The 18,672-nt window shown below is 38.6% G+C and overlaps 1 protein-coding gene across 1 annotated transcript in view; it reads right to left on the bottom strand.

Annotated features, from left to right (window-relative positions):
- LOC139442412 (RNA-binding protein 25-like) overlaps positions 1-18,419 on the bottom strand; it is a 39,290-nt gene extending 20,871 nt beyond the window's left edge. The window contains exon 1 of the mRNA XM_071223224.1: positions 18,298-18,419. Within this exon, the coding sequence (XP_071079325.1) occupies positions 18,298-18,419 (122 nt within the window). The remainder of the gene's footprint in view (positions 1-18,297) is intronic.
- Between the last annotated feature and the right edge of the window lie 253 nt (positions 18,420-18,672).

Genomic DNA, 18,672 nt, shown 5'->3' with positions numbered 1-18,672 from the left:
CACTTACACATACATACACTCATACATACACACACTCATACATACATACATACATACATACATACATACATACATACATACATACATACATACATACATACATACTTGTTTTTATATTTAAACGACCGTAATTTACATGTTTGTTTTCACGCTTGACTTCACCACCGTGACGTCGTAGTTATTTAGACACATCCCCACGTCCCCAGGTCCTCACAGCGACATCTTGCTCCCTACAGGACATCATTAGTGTCACACGCTCTGCATCCTTATCACATAGACTGTTTCGTGACTGTATTTCCATCGCATCACCTTTGTGATATGTAGTGATACTACCACTACTACTACTACTAATACTACTAATACTACTAATACTAATACTAATACTAATACTAATACTAATACTAATAAAACTACTACCACTACTACTACTACTGCTAAAACAAAACCATTTCCTGGATTATAATATGTAAAAATATAATATGCAAGAGAAAAAACAGTCTTGATTATCCGACGCAACAGATTCAATTTGGCGTAAAGCACACAATAGCCGTAAAATCATCTACGATTTCTCTGCTGAAAGCAGAAACCATTGTACAAGTCTGACTATCTAATACGCGTGTGTCTATGACTCACTATTTATCAGTGATGATACCAGGTGTTCACTGTCACAAACACATTCAAAGGCAAGTCAAATTTTCAGCGGGAAGATATGGTACAAGTCAAAATAGGGAATTGCATCGGACATCATTTTGGTCTCTGGGGCGTCAAATTTGGGAGCATTCCGCATGTCTACCATAAACGATTTTGAAAGTTTCACTGAGGCCTCGAATGTTGCAACCCCGAAAAAACAAAACTTTTGAGCAAGAATCGTACACGAGAGTGATGTTTCTTCACTTTAGACTAAATGTCAGCAATATCACGGGGGAGGATTCAAAGAATCGACGTGGCACTTTATACCCATACGGACTTTTCTGTGACACCAAACGCTTTGGCTACCTAGCCAAACTCTCATAGCTTGCTGTTGGGTGCAGAAATGTCAGTCACCATGATTTCCCACGAGCAATTTCGTACGAAAAATAACTAAAACAGTGTCTCTACCCATTTCTCCTTCTCCCCCGGGACGGTCGTGTAGCCTAGTGGTTAAAGTGTTCGCCCGTCACGCCGAAGACCGGGTTCGATTCCCGACATGTGTTTATTTTGGTGTCCCCCGCCTTGATATTGCTGGAATATTGCTAATAGCGGCGTAAAACCATACACCATACACGCCGCAGAGCACCGCACACTGCGCTCTGATATTGCGTCAGTACTATTGTCATTTAGTATACACTGTACTATGGAAATATTAGGTCCATATTTGGAACACTCCCAAACTGATCATTTCGAGGTTTCGTTATTCTTTATCCGAATGTTCCCGCAGCAAGTTTCCTCATTTGAGATGAGGTGAAATGGGGTTTTAAAGTCGCGTTTAAGACTATTGCATTTGCCGGGCGAAATGGCAGGGTAACAACAAGTACCATCTTTCCGGGCTTTTGGTATGACGTGTTTGGTATGACGCGGCCAGGGATCGAACCGACTTTCCGTAATCTGTGCAGACGATCTAGTAACTAGGCCTCGGGAGCCGTCTCTTCGTTTGAACAAAACGTCACACGTCACACTTTTCAGCTGACACATTTCTAATTTTAACACGAAAATAATCAGATGTTTTTAACATTTTTGGACATAAACAACCATGGATCTCTTTCTAGAAGTATTCTCGTCAAGTCTTGATTAGTCATTCGGTACTTGATTCGGGTGAGCTTCGCGATCTTTCCCTATAACAATCTCGCAATTTTATTCATGAAATTCATATTTCATGTGATAACGATTTCTTGAAATTGAATCTCTTGTCCCTGGGTTAATGCAGTTGTCCCCTCGTCAAATGAGGTTTTGGAAATGACAAATCCGGACGGTTACCCAATCCTTCGTTTGTACCATCGGCTTTAGAGAGGATAAGATTTCAAAATACAAACCCTTGCAATGAAAAGTTAACATAGTAATCTGATTGAATGATTAGACGCCAATTATGGCGAACGACAAGCTAATGGTAACTACAGCCGTATTGTTCCTTTGTAACGCTCTAGGATCATATTCAGGGCGTGATGCGGCTCTGGCAGTTAACTCACCACAATCGATTCCTCCGCCGGTATTGCCTGCCGACTCACGGCGCGCTTGGCCAATCAATCCGCGACAAAACCCAGTGCTGGCGTGATTGGCGCTAGCAGACTTTGGGGTTTTAATTGGTGCGGACACATTTTGTGTCTGAGTATGGATACAATGAAGCAGCGAATTCTTTCATAATAGGACGGCGGGAAAGATTCAGTTCAAGGAAGTAATCTAGTTAATACAGGAATCCCACCGCTCGGTCAAAAACGGAACATTGTTTCGAATTCAGCGTTTAAAAAGAAATATTTCGGCGGAAATTTGGATGTTTGTTCAAGTTTTTCTATTGCAAACGCCGTCATTAAAAAGTATGTATGTGTTCGCATCATGTCTCATATTCATTGTGTTCAGCGCCTTGCCATTTCGTTATATTTGTGGCACCGTCAGACGCTAAAAGCTACTTTACAATTGAACCATTCCTTAAACATATCATATTTAAGAATATTTGTTAGAATATTTATTTTCTACACTGCGGTATGCATGCGATATATTGATACAAGATATTGTGAATCCGATGAAATTCAATTGGTCACGATTAGGATTAAATCGTGACTTAATATTGAGGCAGATATCATTTAACACAAAAATGACGAAGAACGCTCGTTATTTTTAATATTTAAATATTTATTTCTACGTTCTACATCAATGAGCTAAACATGAATATAAATTTTGTCTTGAGTTATGTTTTATGTTTTCATCGCTATCTAAAAATATATTTTTGCTTACTGCTTGTGCGTTGCTATCGAAGTTTCTAATAAATATATCCAAACATTTTACTCCTTTAATTGCAGATATTAATCACAAGATATTTGTTTAATTTCAAATTTAATGAGACTTTAACTGATTAAAGAAATCCTAATAGATAATATGTATACCAATTTTAACAGCGTCTGAACAAAAAAACTCAAATTTACAATTTAAACAACTGATACAAACTGGGTTGTAAGTCCTAATGCATCGATCATAAAAAAAAGTAATTGAATTTAGATTTCAAAACTTGAAGTTATTTTTAAAAGATTTCGACGTATATTCAGTAAATCAAGAACGAAATCTTTGTCATAATTCATCTAAATGCGTGTAAAATAATCATCAATATTGTTTGTAACGTATTTTCATCCTTTAGCTGCGTTTAACTTTTTGCTAGCTTGGGGGCAAATCGGGCTGTTATTTTCTCGTTCTGTAAACAACAAACGAAGCCCGGAATTGGCGCGAGGAACAATTAGCAGAGGAAACTGATACAACGATGATGTTGACTGTGTTCGCTGTCCCTTATCCCCCCTTACCCCGGGAATATGGGGACAATTAGACTATAATCGCTAATGATCGGGTATAGGGTGAACTGCAACACGGGAACCCTGGCGCAGCGTATAGGAGGAAGATCGCCGACAGGCAAACGGAGAATAAAAGCAAATTGCGGGTTTAATTTAGTCAGTGTGAAGCAGAAAGGAAAATTGAAAGTTTTATTTTGGGGTAGGGATAAGACCGACTTTGATTTGATGTATTTGGTCGCGTGCAGGGTCGGGTGCTCTGCCGCCCCTAGAGAAAGTCCATTCGGTCCTTCGTCAACGTATTGGTTCAATTTCCTGTACATACCATTGATTCAGGCGCTGTGTCAACAGGACGAACGAAGAAACGTCACTTGAAGAGTGCTGAGTTCTCGTCTGTCCACGATGGGCCGAACAAGCAGGCGGGAAAACACAGAACTTCAATAAAAAGCCGCTTGCCCAACTAGCAGGCACGTGCCCTGCCTAGATTGGGCGGTTGTTAGAAACGCCTTATAGCTCGAAACTGAAAAGTCAAAATATAAGTCACAATATTAACGCTTGCCCCTCGGAACAAAGAGATCCCCTCTCCGCATGGGATAAAACCTCTCCCTCAGAAATTATCACAGAGGTTAATGTTAGACAACGGAGAGCATATTTAGTCATAAAGTCTAGCTTTATGTTCCGAACAACTGTCGGTCCTGAAGAAAGTCGAGTTGTTTAGATTAGGGCAGTCAGTTTGTAAGGTTGATAATAAATCAATAAAGATGCTCGGGGCGTCATAATTTATTTATGGTCGCAATATAGAGGTACATGATTTTGAGACTATCCCTTTGTTTCGCCCCTGTTCGGCGCTACCGACAGTTAATGCACGTCAGTAAAAACATTAAAACCCAATTTCAAAAATCTATTATCGAGATGGACGTTTTGACAATTTTATGAATCAGAAACTGAATTGATTTCAATTTTTAGAATCAATTCAATCAAGCAACACAGTGAACACAACGAAGTAAATCAAGTCTAAATAACACGCGTCCACGGTGGAAGAAAGGTTGTTTTGGTAAAAGGATTATTAGCTCTTAGAAATGAGGATAAATGCGGATTTCGAAAATCCAAATAAACAGCGATAGTATATTCAACTTGAAGGAAACACATTTCTAGTGGATATACACGAATATGTAAAACCTGCCGTATTCCAATTTAATATTTGGGATACAATTCGCAATACAGCACCTCATGTCTCTAACCATCACACTTTCCCCTGGATGCCCGGTGTTGAATATTTAAATTTCATCATTTTTTACTGCTAAATCGAATGTAAAAAAATAGACTAAAATATTACAACAAAGAACAGAAAAACACACAATACATTCATTAAGATTAATGATTCAATACTTTTCACAATATCTAAAACATACTCAAGTACTTAAACACAACGAAAACATTTTTAAAACACACAATTGTCAAAATATTAATGACTAAAGACAGGCTATTGATTTTCATATTAACGTTTTGCTTCTCGTGTCATGAAAACGACCACCAATATCAATCTGAACTGACCAAACCAAGGAGGCAAACTTCAAGGTTTAGAAAGAAATCTTTGTATGTAGTTTATGGTACGTTATCTATCAATGGTGATGCTACTGAATGTACTATTTATCAACCTTGGCAATTCTTGTCCCATTCTGTCTTCTTTATCTGTCGCCCATCTCGTCATTGAAGCCCATCTCGGGTTGTGACAAAGGTGAAGTACGCTGATATAGATATGTCAGCATGACTTATATAGGCAAGGTAAAACAATCATGTGCTTCATGTTTCTACCCTGTTCAAAGATTTTTTTAAATGATTTAAAACTGCCATAATATTTCATTTATATCTTAACACCCAACCCTTCCAATCCAGTCTTTTCGTAACGTTTGGAGCTGGGAGTTCCACGTGCACGAATTGATTTTCTTTCATTTCTGTTTGAACTTGAATCCGACGATAACATGATAACACATTATCCACATTTTTTAAGTCATATGATTTATTTTTTTAATTTTTGAAACATTCTCTTAAAAAAGATATAAGAATAGAGATGAACATGAGACATTCAATATTATGACTCTTCATCTAATTAGAAATTACATTAGATCAAACAAGGTAAACTACTGGTAAGGTAACATGATTGCCGACACCTATGTATCATCACATTTAATAATTCCTTTGCACTGAGAGTCGTGTGAACATATTACATGTATCGAGCTGTCTGTTCAGAGACTGTGAGAGTTCACAATACTCTGATTGGGTGAATATCGGGTTCACGTCTTATAGACCGTCAAAGCGTGGGTTTCCCAGGTTTTACCTGTTGTTTTGATATACTTTGTATTGCATATCATGTTTAATGTCAACCGCTATTATACTTTATATGCATGATGAACGAATTTATAAGATAAAAAAATAAAATATCCGATAATTCTACTTGTATTGATCATATTAAATAAAGGTGATGACGCTTCACCTGTATCAAGAGATCAGACATGAATCATATCATGCCAGTTTAAAATGTTCAAATGACATTTTCCTGAAAATTAAAGTTTATTGAACGTATTTTAAAAATAAAATTTAAGAACTTGATGTTTAAATGTTGTTAACAGACATTCAAGACATTTTTTTCAAACAAGTGAAATATATGAAAGATGAAACCACAAGGATCAAAGACGCATCTTCCAGCATCACCCGTTCACGATGTGGTGTCACCTTTGAATAAGCCATCCTCTGTAGCCATTACACATGGGCCCAAAGTGTACCTATACCGTGACTACGCCTGATGTAGACACAGAGGTCGCCACAAACAAACAACCAGTTTTAGATCCAGAATGGTCCTCCTTGGCTTTTCCAAGATTCAGTTTACACACCTGGCCGATTCTTACCTGAGTGACGTCACGGGTGTATTAAGTGATATACCCTGAAATTTGCCATTTGAGTTTGACGCACTTCTTCTGCAGAATTTTGCTGTTTTAATCTATACTTGTTTTACTTTCAAACTAGATGAAATTAAATCTGTATAACTGGTTGATGACTGTATTTACTGAAATGGATCTATTTATTCGCAATTCTATTCTATTGAAAATATCATTCACAATTTTTATGCAATCTTCAAGAAAGTTATGTATTAATATAACAGTGCCTCAGAACATAAACTCATATCTCGGTCATTTTGTCAATTTATTTATCTATATTTTCAAGAAATGTGCATCGACTTTAGTTATCAAATATTATTAGGAACTCTTTTCTCACGGACACACATTTATCCTGATGCTTTAAAACCTGCAGCACACGAACCCAATATGTATCACCTTATATTGAGTACATGCCAATCAGTGTCATCTTACAAATGAATCGATTAAGGATTGAAAGCAATACGCGCGGGTCGATCTTTATCGGGCACCAGCTGATCAGGCTCTTAAGCAATACACACTTGTAGTTTTCGTCCAAGCAATATGATGCCGTAGTACAATGTTCATCTTACTTTATGATAACAATCTATAGATGCAAGTGCACTAGCATCGTGACAAATATGGAGGAAATCGTGCACGAGAGAAAAATATGTAATGGTCCCAACTGTTTAAAAAAAAACAATACAAGTGGTGAGACGTTGCAGAATTTCTGCAAAACTCCAAACGTATGTGAATTGAAGGTTTGCTTGTTTTTGACAAGAAAATCCCGATTTCTTGTTTCCTGAACCCCGTCACCTGATAAAACCAGGTTTAAACTGGAAACATTTCATTCCATGATCACGCTGCAGCGGGGAGGTGGTCTGTTACTATCAGGAGGTAATGAAGCACTCACAGCCAGTTCCGAATGCAAAGTTTATATTCGGATATGCCAAGACTCTCAGTTATCACGATTGCAACCTTGGCATATTCCTCGAATTGTAGATACACGTGCATGCACTTTTATCTTGGATATGCTAAAACAGTTTGAAAAATGCTCTTTGATATTTTACGAACATTATTGCCTGATATGCGCATAATTCATATTATAATAACTAGACATCTTGATATATTTATTAAGCTCTGAATTTCCATTGAAGGAACAAGAAGGGAATAATATCATCATCGTCATCATCATCATCATCATCTACGGTGTTTCCGACATACCAGCGGCGGTATGGGGTAGGGACGGTGTCCGGTAAAAGGAGGTTTCACGGTAATTCTGCGTGGCCTACACCTCTATAACGATGTCATCGATCGTAACAGTAGGGTTTGCAATAAAATACACAAATGCATCATTACCTCGACAAATCGTTCAGGACGACACAGCATTAAAGTCCTTATCGACACGAACACCGATAATCCGTTTATCTCGAACTACGAATAATTCGATAGTTCAAAAGGCTTCGAGTTCACTGGATTTCAGTTTATAATACCTATTAACTTCGTCTTTGCTGGTACTTTAACTTAAATCATTAAAAAGGCTTTTGCGAAGTTAGAACACAGGTTTCTCGGTGTCAATGACAGCCTACCTTAAAGTCGCATATAATGCAAGTTCAACCCTCCCCCCTTCCTCAGTTACCCCTTCCTCAGTCCCCCCTTCCTCAATCCCCCCTTCCTTAATTCCCCCTTCCTCAACTCCCGCCCCCTATCTTCAGAAAGATTACTGTTGAAATATCAGCAAAATTTCTGTCCAGACTCACGATTCGTTAATCCGATAATTTATTAATTAATTTATTGGTTGTAACGGTATCGTCCGGATTAACGGGATTTATTATCCGAAAAACTGACTGTTTGATACAGAATACAATAAACAGAAAAGGATTAGCTTAATATAGCATAGAAAAAGGTGCATATAAACTAATAGGGTGTTTTAACATGAAGGGTCACATTTTGATGCAACATATCATATTGATGTGTATAGCTATTAGTTCACGAAGAAAACAGATAATGATGACATACTAAACATGAATATTAAAGGAAGCAAAATGATAAATAATAGTGTTATGTGCTATACGCAAGCCTATATGCATGGGGAAATGTAGTAAAAGTTGGAATATAAAAAAAATAACATAAGGTTATATATAACAATGAATCATGTGTTATATGCAAGCTAGTTCACATGTATATGACTATGCAGGAAAAAGTTCCAAGTAATGGTTACATAATAATACATTCACATACACGTAATGAAAATGGCATATTCTGGGTTAAAGAGTTAATGCAAATTATCAAAAGATCAAGATCTAAAGTATATATTATAAGACAATTAACGACGAATAATAATGATGATAATGATGATAAATTGTTTATAATGATGAGGATAGTTTCATATGTAAATTAATGCAAATAAACTAATGATAATAGCATAATGCTGAGACTTACTTGGTGAAATATGGCCTATTTGTTCTATACAAGCTCATACATGAATATATACTTGTATAAAGGTTACACTATCGCATTATGCATGTTATCGAAAACAGTCTTTCGAATGGAGCAAAGATACATGTAGCAATTCTATGAAATGCAATTTATTGATTGAGCAAAGCATCAAGTTTGTTGAAGCTGAGCTACCAGAAATCTGATCATTTTACCACTGTTGAGATCGACCACGCACCTAATTCTAAACCACCCCATCTTTAAAACAATACGTGGTGATAGAGAATTAGGACATTGATCGAGCTTGCTAGAGTTTATGCTACGTTATGCCTATCGTTCTTTCAATGTGAGTTGAATTTCAAACAAATGAAAAGAGTGAAGTTTCTCTTAACGGTCTAAGTTTTAAAAAACACAAAATTGAATTCTGAGATTGAAGTTTTTAACGAACTTATCAAACGCGGATCAGTTGGATACTTTACTGGCCGGCAAGGGATACATTTTCCTAGGATACGGTATAAATTATAAATAGGTGAAAATATAATTTGTACTTGTTTTCTTTAACGATCGTACGTGTTCCGGTTTTGTGTTATAGAGACTGAAACAGATAACAGATTCTGAAAATCTATAACGTCTCTTTCACAAAATATGGAGAACACTGTCTCAAATATTTTCACGATGAATTCAAGAACATACATTCATAAAGTACCTAAAAATTAAATATGTATATAAAACGCTTATCTATTGATATCAAGATAGACATCTTGTTCACCGTTAGAAGTAAAACTCAGTTTTAAACTTTGCATAAAATATTCTGCTCCACAAACGTCATGAATATTATGTTTTTAATACTTCAAGAAAATCATGTATTGATATACAGATCCATTAAACAAACCGTATCATGTTACGATGGAGTATTTTAGTCAGGCTCTGAGACTATAGATTCGAATATACGAACTCATTGTAAGATACATATAAAAATCCCAAAATAGTATTTCAAAATAGTAACAGTATTGTTAACAGTTTTTTGTTTAATTCTTTCAAACTACCTGGGTACGGCAGATCGTTTAACTGACAGGCTGTATGCGTTGCGTTATTTTAAATCGTGCCGTATAAAAGCATGTTGATACACAGTGCTAAGGGTGCGCACAAAACACACTACTTCTGATCAGTCAAGTTTGCAGTTAAGTGTGCTACCTTGAATAAGGAAGCATTTCGTTTTGGAGTCGCATACACAAATACGCGCTCGCTTTTAAATCAGACTTAACCATTGTAAAATTTTAACTGTGGAGAACGTATATGAAAAGATGTTATTCATATGACGTCATACACGAGCTACATTAAAATTCGTCGTTTTAGGGAAAGGTAATAGAAAATAATACGTTTTTTCAATAGATATATTTTTGAAACTGCTACTTATAATTGAATTAACATTGTAACACTTGATCACAATGACATGAAATTAACGTTCGACGAAATCGTTATTTCAGATAGGGATTTCGGACCATAAACAATTGACATCGAATTTAAATTTGAAATTAAATTGGAGTAAATGATCTTTTATAATATCCCAGATTCACCATCGTACACAACACAATGTTAATAAACGTAACTCAGAATAAAAAAAAATAAATGTATTTGAATGCCTGTCCCAACACGGACATTTTCCTTTGAAGAATTCTAAAGTGTTCGTACATACGTGAAACTTATTAGGAGCTCTCCGTAAGTAAGTTCGTTAATCCACGTCTATCCTCAACCCAGGGAGACATTTCCTGCACCCGATCAGCGGACAATTGTGCTAATAATATGTCCGCCCTAGCGCGATCTTACACTCCAACTCACTCAAACTCACTCAAACCCTCTCCAAAACACTTAGCGATATTTGAGCTCATATTGCAGGGTGAGACAAGTCCGACATCTAAATCATATCTTGACTTGGCTGATACTGTCTTTTCTCGATACGGTATTTTATTTGTTTTATGAATGTTTAAATAAATGTGTTTTGATTTTTTTTAAATTTAATCGTAAATGTAGGGATTTTAAGCCCGCTTCAAAACTCACGCCGTAATTATTCAAGAAGATTTTCTTATCGTGTTCATTTCAATTGAATTTATTTTTAAAACGTATCTACATATTTATATATACGTATTATCATAGATTAATTGTTATTATTTCAATAAGTATTCTGTATGAATGTTTGACAGCGGAATGTATAAACAAAACTGACAAAAGAAAGTACACACTTGAAAATTGGATTTGACCCCCAAAATGCAAAAGTTTTCAAACGTTACTGGCTGAAAAAAGTCGCAAAAACTGCACACCTGAGGTTTAAACACAACTATGACCAGTATGAAATATATCTCAATCGAATAACCATTTCTTGTCTGTTTCATTCTTAGCTACAATCAAACCTAGCTGCATACTTTCTTTTGCCGGCCGCTTGTTTTCCGTGCTTCCCCGTTGCTTCCAACAAACTTTTCTTCGTACAAATAAAAAACACAAAGCAATATCTATATGTATTATAAAACTAGTTTTAAGATATAAAGATTGAAATATTTTCATTAAAATCAACATGAATAAAAAAAAAATAATTTAATGACAGTTTGAATATGGATTGCAAGTCCGTTGCCTGACTGTTTCCTAGTATGACAAGTGACACGAATGATTGATCCTTCTTATCAATGGTGTAGTTGTCCATGTCACTCTGCAACACTTGACATGGAACAACAAGTTACTAAATCATTAAGGAGGTGCAGATCCGAAGGACAATTGCTTTCATTATGTCAACACATTCTATTGACATTCGTCAAACTGATAAATTAATATCATAAACGTTGTGCAATTATGTTCGCATTTTGACCTTCTACCCTGTACTTTGTATCTCTTTAACCTTTATATGTGAGAACACAAGGTTCGTGTCCTGTTGACCCATATCAACTAACATTGTGTATATTGTAAAATGAATGCAACCTGATTGTTTTAAAACGTTGTTAAATGGGATTGGAGGACTATTGCTACGTTTGAATACATTTCTTGATAAGCATCATATCCCAAATTGAGAAACGCGACATACGGCATAGTAACAAGAATGCCGTATCAGTTATATATTGCGTTTGATTAATACTAATTATTAGGATTTTACTCTGCGTTTTGCTAACAAGGCGTGTTCGATTAAACATCATTCCAGATTTGTAAAGAAGTATTGCACATTTGAAGACACACAAAGACATAGACAGTCTGAAAACACACGCCATCGATGGACACAAATGCACAATCTGGACCTACAAAAGGTCAATGACGCAGTCTGAACACATAAGGTCACAGGTGGTCTCGACACTCACAAGGTCAAGGCCACATCCTCAACACAGTTAAAGGGCACAACATGGATATACAAGGTCATGGACACGTCTGGGCACATACAAGGTCAAGGTAACGGTTCGGTCATACTCAAGGCTGACAAAGACAGACACAGTCTGAACAAGGTCTTCACAAGGTCAAGGACATAGTCTGGGTATCAACAAGCCCATAGACACACATATGAGCTGCCAAGAAAGGGAATCGGATGGTGTTATCGAACTTCGACATTATTGCTCATGCCACATGCCAAAACATCTACATGCCAACATTTCTATATACCAAAACGTTCACATATCAAAACATCTACATAACAATATTTCTATGTGCTAAAACGTTGACATACTAAAACATCTACAGCCTTAAACTTTTACATGCCAAGACGTTGACATACCAAAACATCTACAGCCTAAAACATTCTACATGCCAAAACGTTTACATAAACATCTACAGCCTAAAACCTTTCATGCAAAACGTTGACATACCAAAACATCTACAGCCTAAAACTTCTACATGCCAAAACGTTTACATAAACATCTACAGCCTAAAACCTTTCATGCAAAACGTTGACATACCAAAACATCTACAGCCTAAAACTGTTCATGCCAAAACGTTGACATACCAAAACATCTACAGCCAAAAACTTTTACATGCCGAAACGTTTACATATCAAAACATCTACAGCCTAAAACTTTTACATGCCAAAACGTTTACATACCAAAACACCTATAGACTAAAACAGCAAACTGCAGCTCCAATGCACAACTAATTCCTTGCCTGATACCTGATTATGAATAGTTCAAGTCAAACATTCACCACTTAACACGATAACACAGTAAAGAGGACAGCACTGTCCATCATAAATAGCCTATCTCCTTCCCACAGTAATCATTATCAGATTAATATATTCCATATTAAACAAAATTAACGACTAAACAAGAAAATCAACGTGTAAGTATTTCAATGTATTCAATCAAAATCAAAATGACAGGAGCATCTTTGTACAGCATATTGTATAAATATATGCGACAAAATCATTTCATTTATCATAAGAAATATCTGCTAAAAGCATTGTAAAAGTCTCTTGTACAATTCAGACTTTATCGTGAGCTTGTGTTCATAAATCACCAGGTGAGCGTATCCTGACACATCGGCGGCACCCGTTCACAAACACATGCAAAGGTAAGTCAATCGTTCACCTAAGAAACACGGGAACATATGACACAAGTATAAAATAGGGAATTGCTTCGGGCATCATTTGCGACAGATTTGGAAATGTCCTCGACATGTCTACCATCAAAATGTTTGAAAGCTTTATTAATGTCTGGAATGTTACATCCCCGATCAAACAACTTTTGAGAGCCAATTGACGCTCTTTGCAATCGTCGTAGAAAGATCAAGCTCGATTGTACCTCAAATGTTGTGAGATGTAGACTCTAAAGACAGTTGATTTATGAATATTGTTCGACATAAAGGGAGAGCTGACTATTGAAAAGTTGTAATCATCTCTTTTGTCATACAGACAAAGTTAAATTTCTTAACCAAATTTCCTTGTTTTGGTGCTGCCAAAACGAGCAGAAGCTCTGCATCGTATGGCGCAGATCAGCCACACGTCGTAGCATCAAATCACTATTTGATTGGCATTCAAGAATGTACATGGACACGTCGCTATGTGCAATATCCAGATTGATAACGATGTAAGACGATTTCAAGGAGACGCTATCTGATCGACCACAGCATCGAGTTTATCGAGTTCTGGTTTATCACATATGGCGACGTTTCGATGTAGATTCTTACAACGTTATCGAGCTGGATCCATCTTGATAACAGTATAAGAATATACATGGAAACGTTGCTATGTGCAATATCTAGATTGATAACGATGTAAGAATATACATCAAAACGTCGCTAAATTCAACAAAGCAGAAGTTGTCTATAAAGTTGTATAGTATGAATAAAAGAAATGTGGAGACATAGGAGTTTTAAAAATATGTGCATGTTGGTCTCTTTGAAATTTGTACATAGAGCATTTGATATTTTAACATTGTAAGAACTTTTCTTCTGATAGGGTTGTCAATGTATCTCATGTTCTTTCGACGGAACATACTTGTGTTTTGTACGTTTTTATTTGATTGTGGCTTCACAAACGAATATATTCTTGAAAATCATAATTTTAAAAAGTAAACTTCCTCTCGTTTGAAATTTCTTCATTCGCTTGCTGACTTAGGGGTATGCTTTTTCAAAATTTACAAATTTGTTTATTTGGGTCACACACTAAGTTGTGAAATATTCTCAACTTTTCTATTAGGTATAATTCATTTACATTTTTCTATAGTGCAGTGGTGCTATTTGTTATTTAATATTGTCAAACAAACTATCAAGCTCTAACCCGCATTAATATATACTGGTGGTAATTTGAACAAACTTAGAAAATTATCACTAGAAGGTAAACCTTTGTCTATTGTTTATTGTTGTCAATTGATGGAATAATCTCAAGACGCGGTTACCTGAATATCTATATGGCCAACATTTGAGGGGACGGGGAGAGGGGGGGGGGGGGGGGGGGGGGTTCCTGTAGTATACTCACTCCAAACTAATAATAATAATAATAATAATAATAATAATAATTGTATTGTGCACTTTTGCACACATTGATTTGTCTGATAATCCTCTTGATGAAAACAAGGCATTCCACTGTTTTCTTAAACGAGAAAAGGATTTGGGACATAAACTCAGTGTTGATTTTGTTGATGGTTCTGTACTGCTGGACGGTACAGAAATGAGTGTCAACCAAGCGAAGTCCCATATCAGATCAACCCAGACTCAGGTTTTCAAGGAGAGGAAATCTGATCGACCACAGCATCGAGTTTATGTGCAGTGTGTTGAGAAAATCAGCAACCCCGAAGAGTCGTTCGCTTGGATGAAGTCGGCTGGCTTGAAAAGTGAAACAGAAGGCTTTCTGTTTGCTGTTGGGACCAGTCACTTCTCGCTTGAAACCGTTAATCTATGGTTTTGCATCAAAATGTAAATGTGAAATGTAGATAATGCAATGAATTTATTGAGACTGTCCAACACATTGTCAGTGGATGCCCAGCTTTGGCACAAACACAGTATCTTAAGCGACATGATGGAGTGGTTCGTTCATTTTATTACCGTCTTCGCAATGCTTATGGTTTTGACACAGACGTCCATCCATGGTACAAGCGGAATATGTAGAGGGCGTCATTGAAAATGATAAATACAAAATTCTGTGGAATAGGCCCGTATACAGCCTCAGACCTATCCAGGACAACAAACATGATCTGGTCCTTTTTTATAAATAAAATCAAATCATTTGTATTTTTGAATTTTCTGTCCCCTTTGACACTAATGTGATTGACAAGAATCAGGAAAAACATGCCAAATATGCGGACCTCGCTTTCGAAATGTCACGCTTGCATCCCAGTTGTCCGACTCCCCTTTGTTCTCGGTGCCTCAGGTTTGGTACCTCCCACTCTGTTGACTGACACTGTTTGCTGCCAGGAATACAGCCGTTCTGACAATCTGGGTTATGAAGTAGGCTGCAGTGAGATGATGATGAGCCTAACCAGCCTGACTGTACCAGGATCACCAAAACGTTATTTTAATCTGTACATAATCATAATCATCGTTGTTGTTTGTTGTTGTTGTTGTTGTTGTTGTTGTTGTTGTTGTTGTTGTTGTTGTTGAAACACGACACTTTGAGTCTGGGTGATGGCGGGTACCTTTAATTGCCATATGCTTCCATATTGTTCACGTGACGATGTCCAGACAGTTCTACTTTGATCGGACGATGACCGAGAGTAATTACCAAAGCAACGATTTCATTTTTCATTTAAAAAAGACATTCTTTTAAATTTTAAAACATTATATTTCCATTCTCGTCATCCGTCATTCATGTCATGCGAAAAAAATCTAAACTTCCTTTGCCCACTTGTGTATTTACTTACACCGAGTAGACGTTGACACAGCGTTCGCCATATTTATTTGTCTTTGAAAATATACATCCAGCTCTATCCCTCTTCATTCACAAGCCCCAGCTGATGGTGAGTCTGCCAATTACCCAATTAGAGTAGCACCCTTGACGGGGCCCACTGCTGGGGTCACCCAAGGATATGCAAATCCGACACAGCGAGTAAATATTGTGATAGGAAATACCGCCCTCGCCTGGTATAGGTGTACGCCAGGGTTCCTAGCTGTGAACTGATGTGTGTATAACCCAACTCTTACACCTCCCCACCACAGACATAACTGCATGTAACACCCCCATATATTCAAGTCGGTCACCCCTCTCGTCGACATAACTGCATAACCAACCCACCTGTCCTATTGACACAATTGCCTATCACACCTCATTTTTTCTTGGTCTGATCATCACCCGTCCTATCGACCCAACTGCATCACACGCCCATATTTTTACTTTGGTGAGTTCCCATACCGCCTGTCGACAACCTTATGGAAACCACTTATTCCTGTCTATTTATCCACGTCCCTACCACCACCGTCCCTATCCTTACCCCTACCCCTATAGCCAGTCCATCCTTACTATTAAATAACCATAAGAATTTACCATCCCTACCATTAGCTAATCAAAATCATTACCAAATCCTCACTATTTACCAACCACTGCCATTGCCATATCCTTACCATCACCCAATCACAATCATTATCCAATCGATGCGCTAACGAATATCAACCATTGCTCCATCCCTATCATTAAATAATCACAATTATTATTACCCATCCCTACCACTAACCAGTCACAGCCATTACCCATCCCCACCACTAAACTAATCACAATCATCACCCCATCCCTAACGCTTTCCAATCACAACCCTTGCTCCATCCCTATCATTAAATAATCACAATCATTACCCATCCCTACCACTAAACTAATCACAATCATCTGCCCATCCCTACCATTATCAAATCACAATCCTCATGCACCCTTACAATTAATATTATAGTAATCACAATTATTACCTTATTACGACAATAAACCAATCGCAGCCATTACCCCATCCCTATCATTAGCCCACCCTAATTTAATATTGAACGGATTAACTTTTTAAACAGTCACGTAATCTTTACCCTTCTATACCTGTCCCCCACTATCCCAACTGTAAAATCACAGCCCTGACACATGCAGTGATTTCACCACACCTTTAACCTACCCCACCCCACTGCCCATCCCCAACCACTGACCCTACCCCATCACCCTCTGCCCATCCCCAACCACTGACCCTACCCCATCACCCTCTGCCCATCCCCAACCACTGACCCTACCCCGTCCCCCCTGCCCATCCCCAACCACTGACCCTACCCCATCCCCCCTGCCCATCCCCAACCACTGACCCTACCCCACCCCACTGCCCATCCACAACCACTGACCTTACCCCATTCCCCTGCCCATCCCCAACCACTGACCCTACCACACCCTCCTGCCCATCCACAACCACTGACCCTACCACACCCTCCTGCTCATCCCCAACCACTGACCCTACCCCACCCTCCTGCCCATCCAAAACCACTGACCCTACCCCACCCTCCTGCCCATCCCCAACCACTGACCCTACCCCACCCTCCTGCCCATCCACAACCACTGACCCTACCCCACCCTCCTGCTCATCCACAACCACTGACCCTACCACACACCCCGCCCATCCCCAACCACTGACCCTACCACACACCCCGCCCATCCCCAACCACTGACCCTACCCCACCCTCCTGCTCATCCGCAACCACTGACCCTACCCCACTCTCCTGCTCATCCACAACCACTGACCCTACCCCACCCTCCTGCTCATCCCCAACCACTGACCCTACCACACACCCCGCCCATCCCCAACCACTGACCCTACCACACCCTCCTGCCCATCCACAACCACTGACCCTACCCCACTCCCCTGCCCATCCCCAACCACTGACCCTACCCCACTCCCCTGCCCATCCACAACCACTGACCCTACCCCACCCTCCTACCCATCCCCAACCACTGACCCTACCCCACTCCCCTGCCCATCCCCAACCACTGACCCTACCCCACTCCCCTGCCCATCCCCAACCACTGACCCTACCCCACCCCCCTGCCCATCCCCAACCACTGACCCTACCCCATCACCCTCAAACCTGTGTCTGATTCCCGCATAATATCGACGCCTTCATCGACATATGGCAAACCTATCCCCATCTCGTCTTCCCGCGCCTCATCCTTCTCCCCTGAGGATGTTTTCATTACCCAAAGCGCGTTGCTCGGTAATTCCTCTTCCTGTGTTCGCCTGTGTTACCTGTGTTTACCTGTGTTCACCTCAACACGTGGATTATACCCTCAGCCGAAAACCACACACCCATTGTGTGCAGGCACACACACATTTGCGCAGCGACAACTAACAAATATTTGATATTTAATTTTGTTTCTGTACATAATTGTCGGGGGTAAGCTTTGTCAACACTGGCTGGTCTAGTCTAACCCGGTAGGTCATCATACA

The sequence above is a fragment of the Haliotis cracherodii genome, unplaced genomic scaffold, assembly GCF_022045235.1.
Source record: "Haliotis cracherodii isolate W230 unplaced genomic scaffold, xgHalCrac1.p SCAF_5, whole genome shotgun sequence".
NCBI classification, from domain to species: domain Eukaryota; kingdom Metazoa; phylum Mollusca; class Gastropoda; order Lepetellida; family Haliotidae; genus Haliotis; species Haliotis cracherodii.
This window is presented reverse-complemented; position numbering and strand designations above follow the sequence as displayed.